Raw genomic sequence first — 26,601 nt, forward strand, 5'->3', positions numbered from 1 at the left:
AACCTACAGCATTTGGCATTCACACAATTATTGTCTGGAATGATTAAAGGGAACTGAAAGTTAATGTAAGAAAGGAATAAAACATACCAAAGTGCATATTGCAACACCATAACAAGAACACAGACACAGTCCAAATCAAGAACAGAAGTAGCAACATACCCAGGGATGTGAGATTTAACTTGAAGATATGCAGAATTTTTAAAAAAGCATGATAAGAGTCAACCAAAAACAAAGAACAGGAAGCAATGTCATCTCCTTAACCTAACTTTTAAAGAACAGTAGTAAACTAGGCCTGTGTAGGCTTAGCCTAAGTCCTCAGCCTCTCCACATACCCCCACCCGCCCAAACACACCAAGAAGCAAAACTAGCATTTTAAGAATCCCATCCACTGCAGGAAACAATAAAAAATTTAAAACTGCAGGTTTTTTGGGAAAAAAATTAAACTAGGTTAGCGAAAGCCTAGAACTTTGGGTCTACTTCCTCAGCTCCATCCCCAACACCAAACACTAGCAGAAATAAGAAAAACAATAGCAACAAAATAAGAAAAAGTTAATTTTTTTAAAAAAGTAAAACTTGGTTAATCAAACCCTTCAGTGTCTTCTCCAGGCAGGTCTCCTCTGCAGGGCTGGTATACTGGTATCTTACAAAGGTAGGTTGTCCAGAAGCCAGATAGAGGGAGGACACATTCAAGGGAAATCCTAAACTACCTCAGTCTGGAACAGAATGGACTGGCTAGGAACGAGGACTGAAATTTATACTTTTGGGTCAACTAGGCAGGCACCCAAAATCCAGGAATTTGAACATCCCAAGGAATATTGATTCTAATTGGCCAAGGAATAGTGTTGGCAGTTATGCTCGCACTTCATTGGTCACTGTCAGTTTTTTCCATGCTTCTGTCCCTAAAGGTACAAACTCTGCAAAGACCTATCTAGTTGGGCCCCTGCTGAAATGCATGGCAATCATTGACTGGGAATCTCAGAGCTCTGTATTTGTTACCCTGGAAACACCAGGGTGCAGCACGAGGGAAGGGGAGAAAGTGTGAAGCCAGCTTCAGCAACATTGCTGGGTTTTAAGCAGCCGACTCCCCTCCCAGACCTCATCAGAAAGCCCAACAGACACCAAGCAATTGGTAAGTAAGGTGAAGGAGGGATTCTCGGGAGGGAGGGGAGATTCTCTGGTTTGAAAAAAAAATAAGCCACTTTAAAGGGATTCTAAGCAGTTAGCCATCATGGAAGCCTGAAGGCTCCTTTATATTTCAAACAGCCCAAATCTGATAAGATGAATGATAACCTGGGCACAGAATATTATTTTAAAACACAAATTCTGGATCACTCTGACAACCACTATGTCAGACTACACAGAAAAGCCATTGAAATCTGCAAGCACATGGACAATTTCAACAGAAGGGAAGAAACCATAAAAATGAACAAAATTTGGCCACCAATACTGGAAAACACTAGAATCAAGACAGTGACTAATGACACCACCCAGACCAGGGGTCTTCAAACTATGGCCCTCCAGATGTTCATGGACTACAATTCCCATCAGCCCTGCCACTTGACCATGCTGGCAGGGGCTGATGGGAATTGTAGTCCATGAACATCTGGAGGGCCATAGTTTGAAGACCCCTGACCCAGACAAAGGATGTCTCCAGGTGGCAAATGGTTCTTTCTCCCAGCCTGGACATTCCACAGGTATATATACTCCACTTTTTACTACAGTCAGATCCTCTGAAGATGCCAGCCACAGATGCAGGTGAAATGTCAGGAGAAAATGCTACTAGAACCCATCCATACAGCCCGGAAACCACACAACACCCCAGCTGAATGACATTTAACTTATTGGATTTTCTAAGTATTCGGCTCGGGTTTTTTGACGTGGTTTTTATTCACAGATGAATAAACCCCCTAAAAATCTGAATCAGGCTTTTTCAGGTTTTTTACTGATTCAGCTGTACCATATCACCTAGCCTAGTTGATACCAAGAAGTTTCATCTTCTAACTAAAGGCTCTTGTAGAAAGAGCCTTCTGTAAACAGAGGAAGGCTTGTCACCATGGAAGGGAGAGATAGGATCAAACTCATTCTGTCAAACATGCTCCAAATTCCAGTCAATACATTCAAACATGTTCCTCTGAAGGTGTTACAAGTACTGTTTAACCCAGTCACTATAAAAGTCTGTCAGTTAAACTTTTACAATAGTGTTAAGTAATATGAATTTTTCTTAGCGATCTACTTTTCTAATATGCATAAGAAGAATATTTTTTCCTCACAGCGTTGGGCAGACAGACATTTTTTTCCTCTCCTCACATCATTTTTTTCCACAAGATGCCACATGTTGCTCTGTGGCTTGGAGAAAATATTGTGAACACTGCAATTATCTAAATTCCCTATGATTAATCACCTTGCCAAAGCCACATGACTTTTCAGAGGCCAGTGCCACAATCAATGAACTCATTTCCAAAGATTACTTAAAGACCTAAAAACTGTAAAGTTCTGCCCCAAAAGTCCCTGGACAGATACAGCTGTGATGATCTGGCTTTAAAACAATGTATCAGAAGAGTCAAGAATTCTTCAAGTCTTGGTGTTGTAACTGGGTTGGTGGTGATAGACTATCAGATGCTAAATTAAAAAAGGAATAACTTTCCTTTGAATACTAGGACTTGCTTTCAAGATGATGCTATTTCTGATGTTGATTATCTTACTTTTACTGCTTCAAATCAAATGTGAGGTGTCTACACATATGTGCAGTGTGAGTGATCCCCCCCAGACCCCACATGAATATTATCAGACAGGCAATGTCACCATTGGTGGGATGACATCTCAGCTTTTTGCCTTTGTTGAATCTTTATTGTTTGAAAGCCACCCCAAGTCAAGCCGGATTAATGAAAATGTGTAAGGAGACATTTTATTTATTCCCTAATGTTCAGTGGGAAAGGCTATAGCCAATAAATGTTGACCATATGAATACTGAATTGTAGACGTCTGTTTAGTGCATATATCTGGGCATTGGGCATTGCTACAGAAGCAGACCAGCAATATTGCTAAGAGTGCTTTTATCATTTGGTCTGCAGAATGATTCCTCTTTTGAAATTGAGTGACCTATCTGCAATGATCCATGTTTCTGGTCCAGACAGGATACTAAGTGCTATCTTTCTTGTCATACATTTATTTCATTTTAAATCCCTTCAACTGTAGGTTGGTAGGATGACAAATAAAATGAAAATTAATGCAATAAAATAACAAATACTAAGATCATTTAAAGCATATGCAAAACATCTGGAGAGAGATATATATATCATCTAGTGAAAGTTCCAGTTCAAACTGGATGACAGAGATAAGTCTTGATATATATATATCAGAAGTAATTCTGTCCCACAGTTCCTCTGGGTTATTCATATATATATATATATATTAATAACCCAGAGGAACTGTGGGACAGAATTACTTCTGATATAGTTTTCAATAGGGTCCCTGAATAATACTTAAATAAGTTATCATCTAGTGAAAGTTCCAGTTCATACTGGATGACAGAGATAAGTCTTGCCTCATTAGGTGCATTATTCAATTTGGGGGTTCTGATAAATATTATTTTATCCACGTATTCATAGCATATTTTCATGGGATTGTAAAGAGCATAGTTTATTTTCTAATACAATTACTGTGTAACATTGTCCATCCCTGAAACATCTCTGAAACTTCAATTAGTTTAAAATTCAGAGGCTTATTAACTATATGACATTATTTCCCCACTATTCATATTACATGTGTTTTGAAGGCTTACAGTGTGGGACTTGTGATACATGATGGATTGCCTTTCTCAGTATATGCTCATGCAATGCTTCTCCTAGTATATTCTGTGGCTGTAGGGAAGAGACAGTGACTACTGCAGCCTGTTCCAGACCATTTTCTATGATTGGTCCAAACTTTGAAGCGCATAGCCATTTTAAATTAGAACAGCTCCTTTGCTGAAGTGAGTCTTTGACTGGACATTATTAATTTTGACATTTTTGCCTTTGGTTGGATTATTTTCTCTTATGTATTAATTTACTTATTTTTGTGATTTTTATTTTGTTTGTATGCTTTGTGGACAGTTTATATTTTATTTTGGGAGAAACAGAATAAATATTTTAACTATTAGATAAATGGATATCAAAATGTTTTCTATTTTTGAAGAAGAAGAAAAGTTTGGATTTATGCCCCACCTTCCTCTCCTGTACGGAGACTCAAGGTGGCCTACAAGCTCCTTTCCCTTCCTCTCCCCACAACAGACACCTTGTGAGGTAGGTGGGGCTGAGAGCTTCCAAAGAACTATGACTTGCCCAAGGTCACCCAGTAGGAATGTAAGAGTGTGGAAACACATCTGGTTTGTGGTGAAGACACCTTTTGTTATATTCTTTTAAATGCTGTAGCTGCAAAGGAACAAAATATGTCAGAGGAAGAGATCATTCATTCAGGGGCAACATTAAACCTGTAGCTTTTTTTCAAAACCACAGAAAATGTAGATTGGCATAGCATAGTTGTTTGCCCCCCCCCTTTTTTTGGTTCTACAACATAGTAGAGCAAGAAACTTTAAAAAAATACTGCAGACTTAGTACTTGCTATGTGATTCTGTAAGAGCTGTGCACCATCATTGACAAAGATGATCAAGTGCGATGGAATGTTTATGAATAGTCTATGGTTCAAAGTGGACAGCTCAATACAGAGCCCCTAACACTGCTGCAACAATTCCCCAGTGGTGTGGGGAAGCCAACAACAAACAAACAACAAACAAACAGACAAAACAAAAAGCCTTCCCGCTGCTGAAAAACCTTGGGCATATGCCACCCAGGAGGTTGGTGTAACATAATATTTATCTTCTTGTGTCCATTTCCCCAGTGGAAATTATTTCTTTAATCTTGAGATAAGATGTAATTTTGGGAAAATTTAAGGCCTAACACAAGTTTGAAGTCCTAAATTACAGTACTCACTAATTTCAACCATTCAACATTCTCACCCATCCATTTTCACTACACCATTCCAGTGGAGACACAAACTTAATAAGAGGTAGAAATGGACCCCCAAAACGCAGTGTAGTTACAGACCCGCCTGAGTGAAAGGCGGGTTATATGAACCCATCTTCGCCTTGAGTCATTTCCATGGCTGGCTGCCCCATATACAGCCTTCACATGGAAGCACGCCTTTACGTGGAAGCACAGGGTTTAAAAACAGCTGTCTGCAGGAAACCTAATTATCATTTAAGAGTCAGGAGAAATTTTGTTCATCTCTGCAATTACTCACTAACATCTCTGCAGTTAAAGAACCCAGAGACTTCAGGTAATTTTTAGTTAAATTTTATTTTCAAATGTACACCATTTTATGCCTCAGGTCAACTTTTTAAATTTTTAGCGCAACACCAAAGAACTACCAGCATCTTCTCGCCTTGGTGTTTGCTGTGAAGGAGGTCAATGATAACCCCAAGCTTTTGCCAAACATCAGCCTCGGGTTCCACATCCATGACAGCTATGTCGATGGAAAGTTGACTTACCTAAACACTTTGAACTTCCTCAGTCCCTTGGAAAGGCTGATCCCCAACTACAGTTGTGGCATCCATAAGAATCTGTTTGCTGTCATTGGAGGACTTGATTCTGAAACATCTTTTTTTATAGACAACATATTAAGCAACTACAAGATTCCACAGGTAGGATCCCTTTTTTTGTGGAGGTGGCTGTTTAAATATTTCATATTTCACTTGCTTTTCTGAACAACTTCTTTCCCATTAAAGCAGCTTGATATTTGTAACATGGAGGAGATGCTGGTGATGGGAAGGGAATGCTGAAGTTCTGGTGACAGTTCTGGTGTCTGCCTTAAAGGTTTTATCACTTTACGGCCAAATTTGAAGGCCGTTTCCGCACACGCAAAATAATGCGTTTTCAAACCACTTTCACAACTGTTTGCAAGTGGATTTTGCTATTCCGCACAGCTTCAAAGAGCACTGAAAGCAGTTTGAAAGTGCATTATTCTGCATGTGCGGAATGAGCCGAAGTAAAGGCATCTGCAGTTCTGACTCAGGGATGTCATTAGGATTTTAAAGCCTGACAAGGGACATTTGAAAATGCCTCAAAGGACTGTTCCTGTTTGGTCTTCAGCATGGCGGAATTAAATGTTTTTGTTTCCCATCCCCACATCTTTTCAAATGTCAACACAGCTGGGGCTCATGGCTATTGCAACACTTGAAAAAGCAGGGCAGGGGGAGAAGAGCCCCTGACCCTTCGAAATCATCAAACCAGACAAGATTGAGCTTTCATGGCATTTTAAAATCACCTATGTTAGGCTTCAAATTGGTGGTAGCAGACCGTTCTGCACAGCAAAATAAAAGTGAGTGAAAGGCGGGTTATATGAACCCATCTTCGCCTTGAGTCATTTCCATGGCTGGCTGCCCCATATACAGCCTTCACATGGAAGCACGCCTTTACGTGGAAGCACAGGGTTTTTTGGGGGTCCCTGCCTCCCTCTGAAGCGCAGCTTTGAAGGCAGATATGACTGACCTCCAGGGCCATGAAATGGCCCTTTGTCCCTGTGTGGCTCAGCTGATGGGAGCCAGGGACTGCAAATCTCTTGTTGGTTTGCAGCCACCTACTGCGCCTCAAAGTCATGGCTGTTCACTTGGCTATGGCTAGGAGGTGCGTTAAAACAAAAGAATAGCACATAATGTGATTTTTAAGAAACCTGGGTTGTGGGGCGAACACATAGTGGATACACTTCAGGATCTGGATCCAGGAGAAGTCCCCCCCTCAACCTGGGGTTTTTCGGGTGTTATCCCATTTTAATTGGCCCATGCAGAAAGGGCCTAAGTCAGTGGTGGTGAACCTATGGCACGGGTGCCAGAGGTGGCACTCAGAGCCCTCTCGATGGGCATGCACAAACAGAGTGCCCCCCCACATCTAGGCTAACCTGGGCCGCTGGGCTCGATTATTAGCATTAAACCTAAGACCAAGTTTTGGGGAAGCAGTGCAGATAACCCTGTTAAGCGCTGTTAAACCCCATTGATTTTCATGTGAAGAACTAAAGCACGATCCTTTACCTGGGAGTAAGCTCAGATGCTGGCAATGGGGCTTGCTTCTGAGTAAACCCTCCTAGAGTCGTGATTCACCTGTTGGGAAAGTTGCAAGGTTGCTTCAAAGGAAAGCCAACGACTACCACCAAGCTTACTCCTGAGTAATGCATGCCTTGGAGCCACCCATTTTTTTCTAAACTAAAACCTCAGTATTCAGGTTCAATTGCCATGTTGGCACTTTGTGATAAATAAGTGGGTTTTGAATTGCAATTTGGGCACTTGGTCTTGAAAATGTTCGCCATCACTGGCCTAAGTGGGACCTGGGAATATTGTCACATCATGGTGGAATCTTAGTTAAGAGCTTGGGAGTTTTGTTCAACTTAATTGTTTTTTTTTAAAAAAAAGCAGGTAAATCAGGTAGCAAAAGATGCCTTTATTCATATTGAATAGAAAACTAAGTTAGCCGTGTTACTTAAGCTAAAGTAAGCTCAAGACTAGACTAATGTGGGACTGCCCTTGATGAAACAAAAAATCCTATTTACAGGGTTGGAACATTGTACACATATTGCCGCAAGCTTAAGAGCATTGCAGTGGCTGACTATTTGCTTCCAGATTGATTTGAGCATACTGGTATAAAGCTTGAAATATTACCTTGGACTCTCTAATCTATGTGACATAAGAACATAAGAACAAGCCAGCTGGATCAGACCAAAGTCCATCTAGTCCAGCTCTCTGCTACTCGCAGTGGCCCACCAGGTGCCTTTGGGAGCTCACATGCAGGATGTGAACGCAATGGCCTTCTGCGGCTGTTGCTCCCGATCACCTGGTCTGTTAAGGCATTTGCAATCTCAGATCAAAGAGGATACATGTATGTGGTTGCTTGACAGGTCTGATAGCCAGCTAGGAATTAGAAGCTGCTCCTTCACTTGGGCTCGTTCCGCACATGCAGAATAATGCACTTTCAAACTGCTTTCAGTGCTCCTTGAAACTGTGCGGAATGGCAAAATCCACTTGCAAACAGTTGTGAAAGTGGTTTGAAAACACATTATTTTGCGTGTGCGGAAGGGGCCTTAGAATGTTAAAATTGTTTTGGTTCAGGCTTTTTTTACTGGTATAGCTGCCTATCCTACTAGTGGGGACTGGAATTATTCCAGAATTACAAGCAGATGTGTGAATGAAGAATAAGAGTTTGGAGTTATATCACACCTTCCCTGTATAGAGACTCAAGGTGACTTACAAACGCTTTTCCCTTCCTCTCCCCACAACAGACACCTTGTGATGGAGGTGGGCATAGAGAGTTCTGAACAAACTGTGACTAGCCCAAGGTCCCCCAGCAGGAATGTAGGACTGGGAAGACAAATCTGCTCTACCAGATAAGAGTCCACCGCTCATGTGAAGGTGTGGGGAATCAAACCTGGTTCTTCAAATTAGAGTCCATTTGCTCTTAACCACTACACTGTTAATTTATGACAAAGATAATTCCCCTGTAGAAAATGGCAGCTTTGGAGGCAGAGGCGTCGCAAGGGGGAAAAACACCAGGTGCACTGGAGCATTCTCTGCCCCTGTCCCGCCCCAGAACACCCCCATTCCACCACGGAACACCCCTGAAATGCCCTTGCCACACCCACACAAGGGCTCGCGCCTGGTGCGTCATGCCCCTCCCTGTCCCCTTGGAGCTACGCCTCTGCTTTGAGGATAGTTTCAGAGGGTAGCCATTTGGAGGATAGTTTTAGAGGATAGTTTCAGAGGGTTGGTCTAAAGTAGAACAGCTAAATTTCAGTACAGTAGCAGTTTAGAGGCCAACAAAACTTTTAGATATGCCATAGTACCTGATGAAGGGATCTTTGATTCTCAAGAGTTTATCACTCCAATATCTTTTTGGTCTCTAAGGTGCTACTGGACTCCAATCTAGCTTTGGAAGAAGAACCCTGTGGTACACCATAGTATTGAAAAGAAATGGAAGTCCTACTGACAGGTACTGTCCCTAAATCTTTAGAAATTTCCCAAGACTGAGTTATAAAATCTACTAATTAGAAATTGTTGTTTTATGAAACACTTTTTTCTGAGAAAAGTCCAAACCCTGCAAAAATTCCAGAAATTCTATAAAGTACAGCCATTTCAGTATGCCTTTTTTTGTAAATCTGAGGATGCAATCTGGTGATTGGTGCTTTGAATGGACAGGACAGAACTTTCTAAAAACTGAAAAGCCCATTTTGCAGAAAAATCTGAAAATCAGATGAACATATTGAGGGTTTAGAAAAACCCAACATGATAAAAGGAGTACCTGCTGCTTTAAGAAACAGAAGCCTCAGTGACTTTTGCTTGGCAAACCCAACATTCTTGGCTCAGTGTTAGTCAGTAAATGGCAGAGGCAGAAGCACAGCCATTTCCATATTTCCATGGCTGCTTTAGCCTTTGAGGGAGGACTCATTGGGACAGGCCTGACAGGAACCACCAGGTTACTTGCTACTATCTGACTTTTATCACCCACTTAGGCATGGCTGTTTACTACTGTTCAACAGCAGCCACCCTATAAAGACCAGTATGGTTCAGCAGTTACAGCTTCATACTGGGATCAAATGCAAATCACTGATGACATAGGGCCAGTCACATCCTTTCAGCCTAACTTACTTCACCTGACTGTGGTGAAGATAAAAAGGAGAAGAGGATATTGTCAAGCTCCTGGTGATAGGTTTAGATCTTTTGAGACTATAGCTGATCTCTGGGTGAAAGAGATCCATTCCCCTGGGGGAAAATGTCTGCTTTGAAAGGTGGGCTCTATGGCATTATATGTCACTGAAGTCTCTCACCACCCAAAATACCAGTGTTCTTAGACTCCACCCTAAAAATTTCCCAGGACTTTCCTGACTTAGAGCTGGCCACCCTAGGAGATAATTATGTAAGCTGCCATTTCATCACTGTGGAGAAAGAAAGAAAGCATGGCCCTTTCCGCATGGGCCAAATACAGTGCCCTGGGGATGGAAAAAACACCGTCCCCAGGGAGCTGTTTGCATGGGGGGGGGCCGCAGCTGCTTTGCAGCCGCACTGCCCTCGCTCCTCCCCAGTGGCGCGAAGCCGCTGTTTCAAAACCTTGCTCCTCGAGCGAGGTTTTTGGGAAACAGTGGCTTCCAACCACTGCCGTGCGAATGGCAGCGGCTGGAAGGCGCCATCCCTCCCCCCTTTCCCAATCGACTTGCCTTCCCTGCAACTGTCTGGTGCATCGCCGAGGCCTGGGGACATGTCCCCTGCTCTGTGACTCCGGAGCGGTCGCGCAGGGCAGGGGGCGTGTCCCCTGGCCTTCGGCAACACGCTGGATGGTCGCAGGGAAGGTAAGTCGATCGGGCGATGGTGCAGCCGACCCAATCCCCAGTGTGGCCATGCAGAAACGGCAAAAGAGAGAAAGAAAGAAAGAAAGAAAGAAAGAAAGAAAGAAAGAAAGAAAGAAAGAAAGAAAGAAAGAAAGAAAGAAAGAAAGAAAGAAAGAAAGAAAGAAAGAAAGAAAGAAAGAAAGAAAGAAAGAAAGAAAGAAAGAAAGAAAGGAGAAAAACGAGAATAAATAATGAAAATAAATAACTGGGTTTTTATGTATTCATCTAACAGGTCAACTTATTTCATTGGTTCTCTTTTATTTTTACTTAAGGTTACTAATGATGAATCACATGACTTTCCTCCATATGCTTAATATACTGATTCATTCAGTTTACCTGTATATTGACATAATTTCCTATACTCTCATAGCTGATTTCAGTTATAAATTGTGCCTCTCATTATAAAGCTTTATGATTAGGAAAGGTTTGACTGTGGAAAAGGTTATAGATTCATAAGCATTGCTTATCTGTTGTAAACATCTACTCGATTTTTCATAGGTCTCCTACTCCATTTCTGCAATGATGATGAATTATGAAAACTGGTTTCCTTCCATCTACCAAATGATCCCCAAAGCAGAACATCAGTACCAAGGGATTGTCCATCTACTTCTCTATTTCCAGTGGACGTGGGTTGGGATCATTGCAGTGGATGGTGATCAAGGAGCCAGATTTCTTCAGATGTTGATACCTCTGCTGTCCCAGAATGGCATCTGTTCCGCCTTCATTGATAAGATACACAAACTAGATTCCACTGATGCTTTGACAGACTTTTTCTTCATGTCATGGTTCCAGAATAACTTAAACCTTTCTGTAGCAAAGGCAAAAGCCAAGGTAGTTGTCATAAATGCAGATGCTCGTACAGTGGTGTTGTTGAACTGGATTCTACATAGTCCTGCAGTGGAAAATGCAATAGAGACTACCATGGGTAAGGTATGGATTATGACAGCCCAGTGGGATTTCTCCTCACAGACTTTTTTAAGGACTTTCAATGTTAGAACCTTCCATGGTGCTTTATCCATTGCAGCTAAGTCCAACGATGTATTGGGGTTCCAAGATTTCATTTGCAATGTAAGTTCCCATTGGCCAGAAGGAGATGGTTTTATCAGAACTTTCTGGCAGCAGGCATTTAACTGTTTCCTGTCAGATTCCAAAGAAGATGAAGCTAATCCATACAGGTGCACTGGGAAGGAGAAGGTGGAAAGTCTTCCAGGTCCTTTCTTTGAAATGAGCATGACTGCCCAAAGTTATTGCATTTACAATGCTGTTCACGCTGTAGCACGTGCTCTCGATGCCATGCATGCAGCTAGGCAGAAACGTGAGATGATGGTGAGGAAAGGAAAAAATGTGGAACTATTTCATCCCCAACCTTGGCAAGTAAGATATTGTATCTATCATAATGATGTTCAGACAGTTAATAAATAATTTCTGACTTTGTCTGTGTCCATACTTTGACAGAAGTTAGAAGCAGGGGACCGATCAGGACTTGCAGAGACATCTCATTTCTTTTTGCTTGTTTTCCCACTTTCTCTTCTCTGAGAAGTGCTGCGAAATCTATCCTTTCCTTGCATTCTTTTCTCTTTTCCATTCAATGACCCCCTCCACTTTTATTTGCCTTCTGTTCTACTTTGCTTCCTTCCTGACCTTTTTCAGCCTCTATTTGTCTCATCGGGAGAGCCTCCCAAAGCCACAAAGCAAGCTTGGTGTTGTTATCGTAAAATGTGCCCCCTACAGGCAGAAAATGGCAAAACCACCAAAAAACCACCATTTTTTTTTTCGTTTGGGAGGGTGGGTGGGTTGGGTTGTGATAATTTTAAAGGCAGAAAAACCCAAATCTGAATTTAAATGTGTGTTTTTTCTAAAAAATTGTTCAATCTTAGCCTCTACTTATGAAAATTATAGATGACTTGTGTGGCACCAGTTGCTGGGCTTGACCTAGTTGCTCAGTGGGCAAGCTACAAGGATTTGTGAGGGGTACCTCATTTTACTCTCAATCCTGTCCCCCAAATTATTACTCCGTTCCCTCCTAGGGATGTGCAGCAGGAAAAAAAAACCTTTTCTTTATCCAGATAATGGAAATGAAGAATATCAGTATTCTGGTACGAAATTCAGATCATTTAAAGGGGCTGTCTGATAATTTTCAGCTCTATTATTTCTTATGGAAAAGCTTTCCAAGGAGCTGAGTTTATTTAAGAAAAGTACTGGCATGAAACTTGCCAGGGAGCTTCTGAGAACCCCAAAATGTCAAGTTTATTTCAATGGACCCTGAACAATGTTACCCAGTGGTCCTCCATTGTTTCCCACAAAAATGCACCAAAAAAGGTAAAAACCAAGAATCTCCTCAGAGGAATGGTACTGCAAGCTACTTAAGCCCAATCAATGTAAAACCTGGGCATTTCAATCAATGTAAAATGTGAGTTCCTCAACCTATGTAAAACTCTTGAATCCCAATATAAAAGCCAAGAATCCAAAAAAACAAAACAAAACAAAACATCCATCCTGAGGACCTGACCCAAACCAGCCCCAGCAAGGAATGAAAAGCAACAAAAAACACTTTAAACTGACAGAATTCTGCCTGAAGCACCCTGACAAGTAAATACCCAGGCTAAAACATGAGGTGGGAGGGGGCAGTCCTGGGAGCCCAAAAAGGTCAGCTCTTTATATTCTCTGTTAATCCGGAATATTGCTGGGATTTTTGGACTCATTTTTTTCACTATCCCAGAAATCCCTAGATATATCTGGAAATTATGATATGGCATTTTCACATGTATTTTCACACTGAGAACATCTGAATGCACAACCCTAAAATCCCACCTCCTGATTACCAGATCCTCACTTTTCCATGCTTTCTTTTTCTCCTGCTTACCCACCCAACCAACTACTTCAACACTCTGACCATCATGCCACACTAAACATATTCATATTTTAACAGATGCAATATATACTGAAAAATCTTATCTGTTGTTCAGTGATACTGGGTAAATTCAGCAGACATTTTAAGTTTGTGTTATAATGTTACCACTAGCATCAATAATTACCTTGTTATCAAAATGTGTCTAGTCTTCTGTTTGAAGCTTGCCTATTTAGTGACTGTTATATACATACTTACAAGAGTTCAGATTATTTTTTAGTTTCAGTTTTCGTATATGATTTGAACTGTATTTATTTTGTATATTTGTTTCAAACCAATTGACCCTCGTGACCTGTTCATGCTTTGGGATTCTTTTTTTCTCCTTTCAACCATTTTTGTTTTTGGGGTTGGCTGTCATATCTACTTCATCCTTGTTTCCAGCAACTCAAAATATCCAAACATGAATCAGGGAAATGGATAGATTGATTTCTAGTATGTACTCATATTATACCTTTTTAATATACAGTTGATGTTATGCTATAATATAAGCAAATGAAATGCTGATTTTATGCAGAGAACTGATTTAGAAACAATGCATGTATTTTATAGGAAACAGTATAATAATGCACTTTCAATACACTTTCAATGAACTTTGCAGTTGGATTTTACTGTGTGGAATACAAAATTTCCTTGCAAACAATTGTGGAAGTGAATTGTGAAAGTGGATTGAAAATCCATTATTCTGCATATGTGGAAGGGGCCTGTGTAAGAAAAACAATAACAAGAGTTACAAAATCAGTGGTGAACTGAAATACATTTTTATGGATTGAAGAAATGTAGAAGGATGTTAACGCTTCATTAACCCTCCTGTTGACCAAACTGCACAAGCAATTGCAGAGGAAGCTTACTTGAGTTCCCTGTTTCAGTCAATTGGCTGTATCCAATCTGCAGATGACCACAAATGGGTTATCAGTTCCCGCCACCACCTAATCTTTGAAACTAATGTTTTTAAGAGTAATTCTCATGATTCTTTTTTAGCCAACGACTCCCAGAAATCCAACGATCTTTTAACATTTTTCTTTTGGGGAATGTCGTGTCTGTTTCAAATCAATTCTGTTCGGATCACAAAAAAAAAGCAAAAAGAGGAAGATTGGGAAGGGAGGTCCAACACAATTTCAGAATTTCATAAAGCAAATGCTTGGAGGCAGCTTGGGTTTTCCTAGTGTTTCTATCCACCAGCTAGAGAGCCCTGTGGTTTGTAACACCCCCCCTCCCCAGGAAAGCCCAATCCAGTTAGGGATGGATTTATAAAACACACAGAGTACAATCATGCTGTGTAACATAAAACTACAAAGAGAAAGCTAAGAGAAATTAAACAGAAATTCATTTTTTGAAAGAGAAAAAAAGATAATCAGAGAAATCTACATAAAAAGTGCATTTTAGAAAAAGAAATTCCATCCCCATAACAATTATATTTGTAGCCTAAAAACTAAGGCTGATTCCGCATGGGCCAAAAACAGCAGTGTGAAAACAGTGTGAAAATGGTGTAAAAGGGTTTAAAACGGTGTAAAAGGGTTTATACTGTTTTCACACCGTTTTCACACCGCTGTTTTTGGCCTGTGCGAAATCAGCCTAACTCTTCTCTACAAAAGCAAATATCTTGGCTGAAATGAGGATTTATTGAAAAAAGGCAAAACATGGGATAGTCTGAAATTCAAGAACATATCTATTAACTTTATGACAATGAATAGTCTCATAACATCAATTAAGTCTCATGAAAAGAAGCATCTAAAATAGCTAGAGACCAGTGCTGGAAATGTTTTTCTGAAAGAGCAAAACTATATTTGTTCCCTTTTTTCTTCTTCTCCGGTCAGCCATTTTGTCTTTTTCTATACAGCTTCATCCTTTTCTTCGAAGTGTCTCATTTAATAACAGTGCTGGGGATTCGATCCATTTTAATGAGAAAGGTGAACTGGAAAGTGGATTTGACATAATCAACTGGGTGACTTTCCCAAACCAAAGCATTGTAAGAGTGAAAGTAGGGAGGGTGGATCCACAAGCTTCACTAGGCCAACAATTTATCATCAATGAGGAATTCATCACATGGCACATGGCATTTAATCAGGTGGGATTGAATTGTAGGAATGATAGTTCTGAAACATAATTTTAGAATTATTTGAGTATTGACCTGACTAATCTCACCCATGCAACATTGTTTTTTGTTACCTAGTATAATTTTCAGCGTGCTCAAATTGTATGTGCAGAAGGCTGATATTAAAGAAGCGGACCAGACTTACCTGGGCCGCCATTGCCACTAGGGGAAGGGCGCCACGTTGCCTTCCTTCCCCTCTTCCACCAGGCTGCCGTGTCACTGGGCCACCCTGCACAGACTCCGGGCGGCGCAGCCCATTGGCTGTGGGGTGGGGCTGGCCAGGATGCAGGGTTCTGATGCCAGACCCCGTCGCCGCCCATCGCTGTTAAAAGCCAGGGCAGGCCTCGTGCAGGCCCTCTTTGCCTGGCTGCCATCCAATCGACCCACCCACCCTCCCTGTATTTTCTGTTGGGTTTTTCTAGTTGTTAAATTGTATCGTTTGTGGTTTGCGCATGGGGGACTGATTCTTGGCCAGGTTAGCTGCCTGCTAACCATTTTGGGAACCTCCTTACGAGGTTTGGGGTGGAGCAAGCCAGGACTCTTAACGCCCAGGCGTGGGCTGAGCTGGCTTGCGCCCCACAGTAATTGGGGGAAATTTTCAGGCAGCGGTTCACCACCCATCTGATATTTCCCCCTCATTGCTGCCAGGTATCAGTTCGTGTTTCATTTCCTCAAACAGGTGGGTTTGAGGAATCCCGGGTTGGGGGACAGCCTTCTGGGCTGCCCAACACAGGGATCACACCCCATGCTGTGCCTTACTCTTGCTATTCTGTCAAGCCAATAAATTCATGGCAATGGCCATTTTATTCCACAAATAAAGTGTTTGTCTTTTGTTTAACTGCTATCTTGTATGGTTCCCGGGTTGCATACAGCAAGCTATCTCTCCCTCTGGTGGCAAAATGTATCAGATTCTGTTGTCACATCCTCTAAGTGATTACACCCTATTGTAGCCAAGGGTTGGATCAAGACACAAGAGGAACAGGACTTTGTTACCACTCCTGCCCTCCTGAAGTCTGAAATGTTCCCAGAATAGAGTACCAGGGGTCAGGACTGGGGACAGTATGAAGGGTAGATTGGAGGACTATGGTAGGAGTTGGTAATTGGTGAGCCATTTGTGGAAAACTACCACTGAATCCAGTCTTAAATCCTTAGTTATTCATATATTCCATTCTCCTCCTCCTTGTAAATTATTCTTTGCATAAGTAAGTAATAATACTGGTAGAGGAAATATTCAGGACACAATTAGCAGCTCTTGTAACAGAGGCCTCTTCCCTTGCTATCATGTTAATTCTATTCAAAACTCTGGGGGTCATGTGTAGAACAGCCAATGAGAAGAAAATGGAATACGTATATTTTCTTTTTTTCTATTGACAGGTGCAGCCTATCTCTGTATGTAATGACTACTGCCATCCGGGTTACAGAAGAAAGATGAAGGAGGGGGAGCCATTTTGTTGCTATGCTTGTGGGAACTGTCCAGAAGGAAAGATTTCAGACAAGAAGGGTTCGAAAAAAATATTCCATGCCATGAAATATTTCAAGAGCATGTAACATATCTTTGGCTGTGGCTGTTTCAACATTTTTATTATTTAAAATTACATGATTTAATGATTGGAGAACATTAATTTGGAGTAGTGGAGGTACAATAGACTATTGGCCACTTATTTCTCACACTCATATTTCACCATTCCTCCAAGGAGCTCAGTATGGCATGCAGGGTGATGTCATCTCAGTTGTCCCCACAATGAGAGAGAATAGTCCAAAGCTAGCTACATGGCCAAGAGCTCAAGATGAGATCTTTCAGGTCCAATAATGTATCCACTACATTACACTGGCTCCCATAACTCTACCTCAGATATTTATTTATTTATTTATGGGTTTTATATATCGCCCAACCCCCGGAGGGCTCTGGGCGGTGCACAACATAATTACATCTTACAACCCATACAAAACATTAAATTAGAATTAAAACACAGATCACCATGATTGCAATAATTCTTCCTTGTTACAGTTTCACTATGCAATCACAATACTGATTCTATCAACAGAGCAAGGTCTTGTCACAATGAAGCAGACATACATTTGCGATAGGATTGCTGTATCGAGAAAGAAGTGTCCCATTTTGTCACATGTGAAAATTAGTGATGCCTTTTCACAGCTTATGAGACCCTGGTTCTATTGAGAGCTCTGCAACAGAGAGGCCCATGCAAGACATCCCCCCCCCAATCCTTAGTTATTCATATACTCCATTCTTTTCCTCCTTGTAAATTGTCATTATTGTAAATTGTAAAATGTCATTATTCGGGATCTGCTTTTTGGCTTATATCACTGTCATTTTGTTTTCAGGGGGAAAAAACCCTCTAAAAATGCACACCCCTATCAGTACTGTAGCTCAGTAGATTTTGGCAACTGTACAGAACCTAGCAATTCTACCTTAGTTTATCTTTCAACGTCTGGAAGAAAAAGGGAGATACACTGCTTATCTCATCTTTCCAGGATATTTTGGAGGGTAGGTGTCAAAAATACATTATTGTCAGTCCGTTTCCGCACGGCCTTTTTATGGTGCCCTGGGAATGGTAAAAACGCCGTTCCCAGGGAGCCATTCGCACAGGCGGTGTTGCTGCTAAGCAGCAGCGCACCACCTGGCGTCCCCTCCCCAGGAGGCGTCAGGCGCCCTGAAAAAAAACCGCTTTAAAGGGTTGTTTTCGCAACAGCATGTTCGGCGGTGCTAACTGCTGCAGCGGGAACCATGTTCCTTCCATGACTCACCGTGTCCCGTCGATGCGGCCTGCTGGCTGGCCGAAGCCCATACGCTGTCCTCCGACCCTTGGAGGTGGGAGGGCGAAGCAGGCAACCAGCTGCTGGCAACGAGGGAACCTGATCCAGACGGAAAGAGACAGAAAGCGGCTCCATGCGGGAGCCGCCTGCGAATCCGCCGGCCTCTCCTGGGAATTAAGCCACTTGCGATGTCGCGTCTGCCGAGCGACCTTATCGCCTGCATGACAGAATTCTTTGCGGCGTGGAGGCACGCCGGCGGCCGTCGCGGAAGCGGCCTCAGGTGAAGGGGAAGTGCAGCCCATGTCTAGCCATTTTAATTTCCTCAGTAGCTCAAAGGCATAAATACTCCTGAAGTGGCATGTCATGGTATCTCTGGCCCATTCTGCACATGCAGAATAATGCACTTTCAAACTGCTTCCAGTGCTCTTTGAAGCTGTGCAGAATAGCAAAATCCACTTGCAAACAGTTGTGAAAGTGGTTTGAAAATGCATTAATTTGTGTGTGTGGAAAGGGCCTCTCATCTAATGGAAGAATGTTTAGATGAGCCAGAGCGAAAAATGTTTCATAAGTTCTAGAACTAATGAATTAGCTGGACAGTTTTAAAACATTTAAGAACATAAGAACATAAGAACAAGCCAGCTGGATCAGACCAGAGTCCATCTAGTCCAGCTCTCTGCTACTCGCAGTGGCCCACCAGGTGCCTTTGGGAGCTCACATGTAGGATGTGAACGCAATGGCCTTCTGTGGCTGTTGCTCCCGATCACCTGGTCTGTTAAGGCATTTGCAATCTCAGATCAAGGAGGATCAAGATTGGTAGCCATAAATCGACTTCTCCTCTATAAATCTGTCCAAGCCCCTTTTAAAGCTATCCAGGTTAGTGGCCATCACCACCTCCTGTGGCAGCATATTCCAAACACCAATCACACGTTGCATGAAGAAGTGTTTCCTTTTATTAGTCCTAATTCTTCCCCCCAGCATTTTCAATGAATGCCCCCTGGTTCTAGTATTGTGAGAAAGAGAGAAAAATTTCTCTCTGTCAGCATTTTCTACCCCATGCATCATTTTGTAGACTTCAATCATATCCCCCCTCAGCCGCCTCCTCTCCAAACTAAAGAGTCCCAAACGCTGCAGCCTCTCCTCATAGGGAAGGTGCTCCAGTCCCTCAATCATCCTCGTTGCCCTTCTCTGCACTTTTTCTATCTCCTCAATATCCTTTTTTGAGATGCGGCGACCAGAACTGGACACAGTACTCCAAGTGCGGTTGCACCACTGCTTTATATAAGGGCATGACAATCTTTGCAGTTTTATTATCAATTCCTTTTCTAATGATCCCCAGTGTAGAGTTTGCCTTTTTTACAGCTGCCATGCATTGAGTTGACATTCCCATGGAACTATCAACTAAGACACCTAAATCCCTTTCCTGGTCTGTGACTGATAGCACTGACCCTGGCGCAGTATGTGAAGTTTGGATTTTGCCCCTATGTGCATCACTTTACATTTTGCTACATTGAACTGCATTTGCCATTTCTGAGCCCACTCACCTAATTTATCAAGGTCCGCTTGGAGCTCTTCGCAATCCTTTGTGGTTCTCACCACCCTACATAATTTAGTATCATCTGCAAACTTGGCCACCACGCTACCCACCCCTACTTCCAGGTCATTTATGAATAGGTTAAAGAGCACTGGTCCCAAAACGGATCCTTGGGGGACACCACTCCCGACATCTCTCCATTGTGAGAACTTCCCATTTACACCCACTCTTGGTTTCCTGTTTCTCAACCAGTTTTTAATCCATAGGAGGACTTCCCCTCTTATTCCTTCATTGCTGAGTTTTCTCAACAGTCTCTGGTGAGGAACTTTGTCAAAAGCCTTTTGGAAATCCAAGTAGACAATGTCCACTGGTTCACCCCTGTCCACATGCCTGTTTACACCCTCAAAGAACTCTAGTAAGTTTGTAAGACAGGATTTGCCTGCAAAAGCCACGCTGACTCTTTCTCAGCAGGTCTTGCTTTTCTACATGTTTTATAATTTTATATTAAATGATAGATTCTACTAATTTACCAGGAACAGATGTCAAACTGACTGGGTTGTAATTTCCTGGGTCCCCCCTAGATCCTTTCTTAAAGATTGGTGTGACATTGGCCATCTTCCAGTCTTCAGGGATGGAGGCTGATTTCAGGGATAAGTTGCATATTAAAGTGAGAAGATCAGCAATTTCATGCTTGAGCTCTTTAAGAACTCTTGGGTGAATGCAATCTGGGCCAGGGGATTTGGTAACATTTAGTTTATCAATGGCTGCCAGAACTTCTTCCTTGTCTACCACTATCTTCGCTAGTTCCTCGGATTCGCCTCCTAAGACGCTTGGTTCAGGTGCAGGAATGTTCCTCACCTCCTCTTGGGTGAAGACAGATGCAAAGAATTCATTCAGCTTCTCTGCAATCTCCCTGCCATCTTTTAGCACACCCTTTGTTCCTTTGTCATCTAACGGGCCTACCACTTCCCTTGCTGGCTTCCTGCTTTTGATGTACTTGAAGAACTGTTTGTTGCTGGTCTTGATGTTCAAGGCCATGCGTTCCTCATAATCCTTTTTTGCCTCCCTTACAGCTAACTTGCTTCTCTTTTGCCACCATTTGTGTTCCCTCTCATATTCGTCATCAGCCAAACTGGACTTCCATTTTTCTAAAAGACATTTTCTTTTTTCTGATAATTTCCTCAACCTCTCTTGTTAACCATGGTGGCTTTCTTTTGGACTGGGTGCTGCCTTTTCTAACCTGTGGAACACATTCCAGCTGAGCTTTTATTACTGTGTTTTTAAATAACCTCCAAGCATCCTGGACAGTTTTGACTCTCTTGATTTTCCCTTTCAGCTTCCTGTGCACTATCCCCCTCATCTTTGAGAAATTTCCCTTTCTGAAGGCGAATGTAGCTACATTAGTAGTTGCCACTTGTTCGCATGCTGAGATACTGAATCTGACAGCATTGTGGTCGCTGTTCCCTATAGGCTCAACAACACTGACTTCCTGCACCAGGTCCTGGGTCCCACATAGAATTAGATCTAGGATCACCTCTCCCCTGGTTGGTTCCACAACCATCTGCTCTAAGCCACAGTCATTTAGCATATCCAGGAATGCTCTCTCCTTACTATGACCTGAACATGCATTTTTCCAGTTTATATGGGGATAGTTAAAATCACCCATTACCACTACATTTTTGTTTTTTTGTTGGCCTCTCTAATTTCTTTTTCCATCTCAGAATCCTCTTGTGCACTTTGGTCAGGGGGACGATAATATATTCCTAATATTAAACTGTCCTTCACACCTGGTATTGATATCCACAGTGATTCTGTAGGGGAACCAGCTTTCCTTGCATTGTCTATTTTATGTGATACTATGCTCTCTTTGATGTAAAGGGCAACTCCACCCCCAATGCGCCCTGTCCTATCCTTCCTATAGAGCCTGTAGCCTGGTATAACAGCATCCCACTGGTTCTCCTCATTCCACCATGTCTCTGGGTGCTGTGTGGTTTCCGGGCTGTATGGCCATGTTCTAGCAGCATTCTCTCCTGACGTTTCGCCTGCATCTGTGGCTGGCATCTTCAGAGTTTTAGAACACCTTTGTTTCATTCATGAAGTGACGATATTTTGTAGCAGAACTTGAATGCTGTTGAAGTTCACTGTCCCAAATCCTTTGCTTGATTTCAGACCTAGCTTTGCAATACCCTGAAACTAAAATTGCAGTTGGCATACCAACAGGTTTGACTTTGGCTGGCCTGTATTGAAAGAGGAGAAAATAATACTTGACATATTTTAATTCTTATATTATATAATTAAAATCAAATGTTTCCTTTTTTTTCAGATATGGATGACTGTGTCAAATGCCCAGATAACGAGTACCCAAACAAGAACCAAGATCATTGTCTTCTTAAGGTTCTAAACTTCCTGTCTTATGGTGAGCCTTTAGGGATTGCTTTAGCTGTTTTGGCTGTGTCTTTTTCTCTGACCACAGCTTTGGTTCTTGGACTCTTCATCAAATACCAGAATACTCTGATTGTCAAAGCCAACAATCGAGACCTCACATACTGTCTACTCATCTCCCTTTTCTTCTGCTTCCTCTGCTCCTTGCTTTTCATTGGCCAGCCTCGGACTCCAACCTGCCTTCTACGACAAACATCTTTCAGCATCATCTTCTCAGTGGCTGTTTCTTCCTTATTGGCCAAAACCATTACTGTGGTTCTGGCGTTTATGGCCAGTAAGCCTGGAAGCCAAATAAGAAAATGGGTGGGGAAAAAACTAGCATGTGCAGTTGTGGTTCTCTGTTCCACGATTCAAATTGGAGGTTGCTGTGTGTGGCTCTACGTAGCTCCTCCGTTCCCAGACTTGGACCCATATTCTATAACTACTGAAATGGTAGCTCAGTGTAATGAAGGCTCAGTCATTATGTTCTACTGTGTCCTGGGCTACATGGGATTCTTGGCTACTGTCACATTTATTATGGCTTTCTTTGCTCGCAAGCTGCCCAACACATTCAATGAAGCCAAGTTCATCACTTTCAGCATGTTGGTGTTTTGCAGTGTTTGGGTGTCCTTTGTGCCAACGTATCTGAGTACGAAGGGAAAGGATATGGTAGCTGTGGAAATCTTTGCAATCTTGTCTTCCAGTGCTGGTTTATTGTTTTGTGTCTTTTACCCAAAATGCTATATTATTATTCTGAGGCCTGAGCTGAACAGTAAGAGCTACCTATCCATAAAAAATAAGTAAATATTTTAAGAATTCCAAATGGCATATTTCTGCATCAAATCTACATTAACTACTTTCCAGCATAATTCTGAACTAATGGCTCCACCCTCACTTGTTTGCTCCACTCTAAAACCACATAATCTCCTGTGCTTGTCACATTTAGTGCTACTTTTAATATTGAAGGTGTCGATAAACTTCCTGTCAAAAACACTCCAGCAGCACTGGATGAAGCCAAAGCAGAAGTGATCATCATTTATTGGAGAGCCATAGACAAAATTAGATTTCTAACCAATGCCATACCCCACCATATCCCTGTGGGGATGCAAAGTGGCTTACACCATTCTCCTATCCACCATTTCATCTTCAGGACACTATGTGAGGAAGCAAGGGTTGAGCAGATGTTATTGGTCAAAGTTCACTCAGCAAGCTTCTGTGGCTGAGGGGGGATTTCACCTAAATCTCCTAGATTCAAGTCAAACACAAGCAATACTACACCACATTGGCTGTGATAGGGTTAGGGAATATTTTGCTTTGTAAAAGAGGGAATATTTTCCTCCTTCCATATCTGTGCTACTTTTCTCCACAATGAGGATCCAAAGCAACATACAGCATTCTCCCATAAGTCAGGGAAGGTAATAAATCCTGTTGTTTTGTCATGGAGCAGATTTGTTCCCCCTTCCTGGTAGTCTAGTCTGGACTGTTAGTGCTTCTACAGTGATGTATGGTGTAAATTGAAAAAAAAAAGGAAAGGAAAGCAGCATGATATAGTCCAATTCCATCAGATCGCAGAAAATTAAGCAGGGTCAGTAATTGGATAAGAGACCACCAAGGAAGACTCTGCAGAGGAAGAAGAAGAGTTTGGATTTATATCCCCCCTTTCTCTCCTGAAGAGACTCAAAGGGGCTTACAATCTCCTTGCCCTTCCCCCTCACAACAAAGAAGAAGAAGAAGAAGAGTTTGGATTTATATCCCCCCTTTCTCTCCTGAAGAGACTCAAAGGGGCTTACAATCTCCTTGCCCTTCCCCCTCACAACAAAGAAGAAGAAGAAGAAGAGTTTGGATTTATATCCCCCCTTTCTCTCCTGCAGGAGACTCAAAGGGGCTTACAATCTCCTTGCCCTTCCCCCTTCACAACAAACACCCTGTGAGGTGGGTGGGGCTGAGAGAGCTCCGAGAAGCTGTGACTAGCCCAAGGTCACCCAGCTGGCATGTGTGGGAGTGTACAGGCTAATCTGAATTCCCCAGATAAGCCTCCACAGCTCAGGCGGCAGAGCTGGGAATCAAACCCGGTTCCTCCAGATTAGATACACGAGCTCTTAACCTCTTACGCCACTGCTGCTCCTTTGAGGTAGGTGGGGCTGAGAGAGCTCCGAGAAGCTGTGACTAGCCCAGGGTCACCCAGCTGGCATGTGTGGGAGTGCCCAGGCTAATCTGAATTTCCCAGATAAGCCTTCACAACTCAAGCGGCAGAGCTGGGAATCAAACCCGGTTCCTCCAGATCAGAGTGCCCCTGCTCTTAGCCACTACACCTCTGCTGCTTAAATACAGGAAGGCAATGGCAAATCACCTCTGTTTCTCACTTGCATTGAAAACCCCTTGCTGGAGTTGTCATAAGTTGGCTGCAACATTATGGCACTTTACACAGATACATTAAAGAAAATCCCAAAAGTGCTGATCTATTACATCATACACCAGGGGTAGGGAACCTGCGGCTCTCCGGATGTTCAGGAACTACAATTCCCATCAGCCCCTACCAGCATGGCCAATTGGCCATGAACAATTTAAATACAGCATGTCATTAGATTTTATTTTTGGCCAAAATAAGCATTTTAACAGGAGGGAATTTTGTTTTTCAATTTTGCCCTCTCAGTCCTTTTAAAGACATCACACAAGTAAATTGCATACCCAAAATTAATCAAACAAAACTTCACATAAAGGCAATGAGACTTTCCAGAAGACTTTCCAAAAGGCAATGAGACTTTCCCAAAGGAGGCCATGCCCTCCTGCCCTGCAGATGAGAGCAACAGAAACCTAAGTCTTTTTTTTTACAAGCACAAACACATTTTGGAGAAAAGCAAGGAATTACAATTCGTCTTCTTCAGGATCTTCTCTCTCTGTGTACATCAAACCTTGCTTACCCCAACTAAACAGACAACTTTTCTTTCCATTGGAAATAACAGGAAGGTTGTCCCAATAACCTGGACAACAGTGTTCTAATTCCCTTCATGCTACGCACTGCAGCTCCCATGATTATCTTGAATCACAGTGTGAGTGCAGCAGTATCTGGTGGTTGGGAACTATGGTAAAATGTTTGTTTCAGCAACGATCACCCCATCCCTGACTAAACTACTTTAACTCGCTCTGTGAAGGGCTACCCTTAAGGGCTACCCTGGAGACTTTAGCTTGTCTGAAATGCAGCTGCACAGGTCCTTATGAGAACAACATCAGTTGCACTGGTTACAGGTTCAAGGTTTTGGTACTAACCTTTATAGCTCTAAATGATCTGGGACCTTCAAACCTTCAGGACTGCCTTGCCCAATGCACCCACAAAGAGCATTATGTTCAGCAAGTAACAAACTTATCGGTGATTCCTAGTCTGAAAAAAAATTCCAACTGGCTTAACAAGAGCCAGACCCTTTTTGGCTTTGTCCCTAGCCTGGTGGAATACTCTGTCCAGTGGGACAGGGTCCCTGAAGTATTTATCTCAGTTCTGCAGCACTTGCAAGGCAAAGATGTTCTGCCAGACCTATGATTCATGGCAGCAAAAGTGTCCATCTTGGCTGGCCTTCCTTCCTGTCCTTTTTTCTTTCTTTTCTTCCTTTTTTCCTTCTTGGATTGTTCCTCCCCTCGGTGGATACCTAGTTGGTTGAGGTGCCATAGTATTGGTACTATGGCACCTCAATGCAGTACTATGGTACTGCAATGCAAGAATGAACTTCCTGTTCAAATCCAAAAGCATCTTTTCCAACTACCATTGTGAGACACAGAAGAACATATCCATCATTGAGCAACTTGATTCTGAAACCTCCCCAAACATGGCCAACACCTTCAGTGCTTATGCAATTCAACAGGCAGAGGCTCATTCCGCACATGCAGAATAATGCACTTTCAAACTGCTTTCAGTGCTCTTTGAAGCTGTGTGGAATGGCAAAATCCACTTGCAATCAGTGGAATGGCAAAATCCACTTGCAATCAGGTTTGAAAATGTGTTATTTTGCGTGTGCGGAAGGGGCCAGAGATATGTATGTTTGCTAAGTGGTTATTTTACAACTTTTATGTATCTATATGCATGCACAGAATTGACAGAAGGAACAGTTCATACTAGATCTGCTAAGTGAGCCCCTAGTTATCCAATTGAGCTTACTGAGTAACCAAGAAAGGCATTCTTAGATAAATTACAGAAAGAGAAGATAAATCCATAAAAAGCTATTTTAAAAAAAATAAGATGTACCATGAGCAAGTCATACGCATTTGTTTGAAGTGTCAGAGCAAGAAATCATTGCGGGGAGAGTCACAGGGAAAAAGTTAAATATTGGCCTTTTTGTCTTTCTAAACTGTACAGTACTGCTGCTAGTGAGGAAGTGGTTTATAAATAGTTTCAATAAATAATAAGTTTGGAAATATTTCAGTGTGGATGTGTCAACATTCACAGTGGTAGACCTGAGTAGTTCACAGTGGTATCAACTGGGT

The 26,601-nt window shown here is 42.2% G+C and overlaps 1 protein-coding gene across 1 annotated transcript; it reads left to right on the plus strand.

Moving 5' to 3' along the window:
* The first annotated feature begins 4,639 nt into the window (after positions 1 to 4,639).
* Positions 4,640 to 22,932, plus strand: LOC125444101 (vomeronasal type-2 receptor 26-like). The gene is made up of 8 exons (XM_048516538.1): positions 4,640 to 4,647; positions 5,386 to 5,677; positions 8,610 to 8,678; positions 10,900 to 11,326; positions 11,426 to 11,727; positions 15,147 to 15,374; positions 16,776 to 16,902; positions 22,031 to 22,932. The coding sequence occupies exons 1-8, from the start codon at positions 4,640 to 4,642 to the stop codon at positions 22,930 to 22,932; spliced, it is 2,355 nt and encodes a 784-aa protein (XP_048372495.1).
* Positions 22,933 to 26,601: the final 3,669 nt, after the last annotated feature.

Source organism: Sphaerodactylus townsendi, linkage group LG15 (genome assembly GCF_021028975.2).
Source record: "Sphaerodactylus townsendi isolate TG3544 linkage group LG15, MPM_Stown_v2.3, whole genome shotgun sequence".
In the NCBI taxonomy this organism is placed as follows: Eukaryota; Metazoa; Chordata; class Lepidosauria; order Squamata; family Sphaerodactylidae; genus Sphaerodactylus; species Sphaerodactylus townsendi.

What these genes read in the sequence shown, in the direction of transcription:
- LOC125444101 (XM_048516538.1), top strand. An exon ending in GCAACTACAAGATTCCACAG is followed by an intron (nt 5,678 to 8,609) that starts GTAGGATCCCTT and finishes GTCCCGCCCCAG; the next exon opens with AACACCCCCATTCCACCACG. An exon ending in GGCACATGGCATTTAATCAG is followed by an intron (nt 15,375 to 16,775) that starts GTGGGATTGAAT and finishes TTCTATTGACAG; the next exon opens with GTGCAGCCTATCTCTGTATG.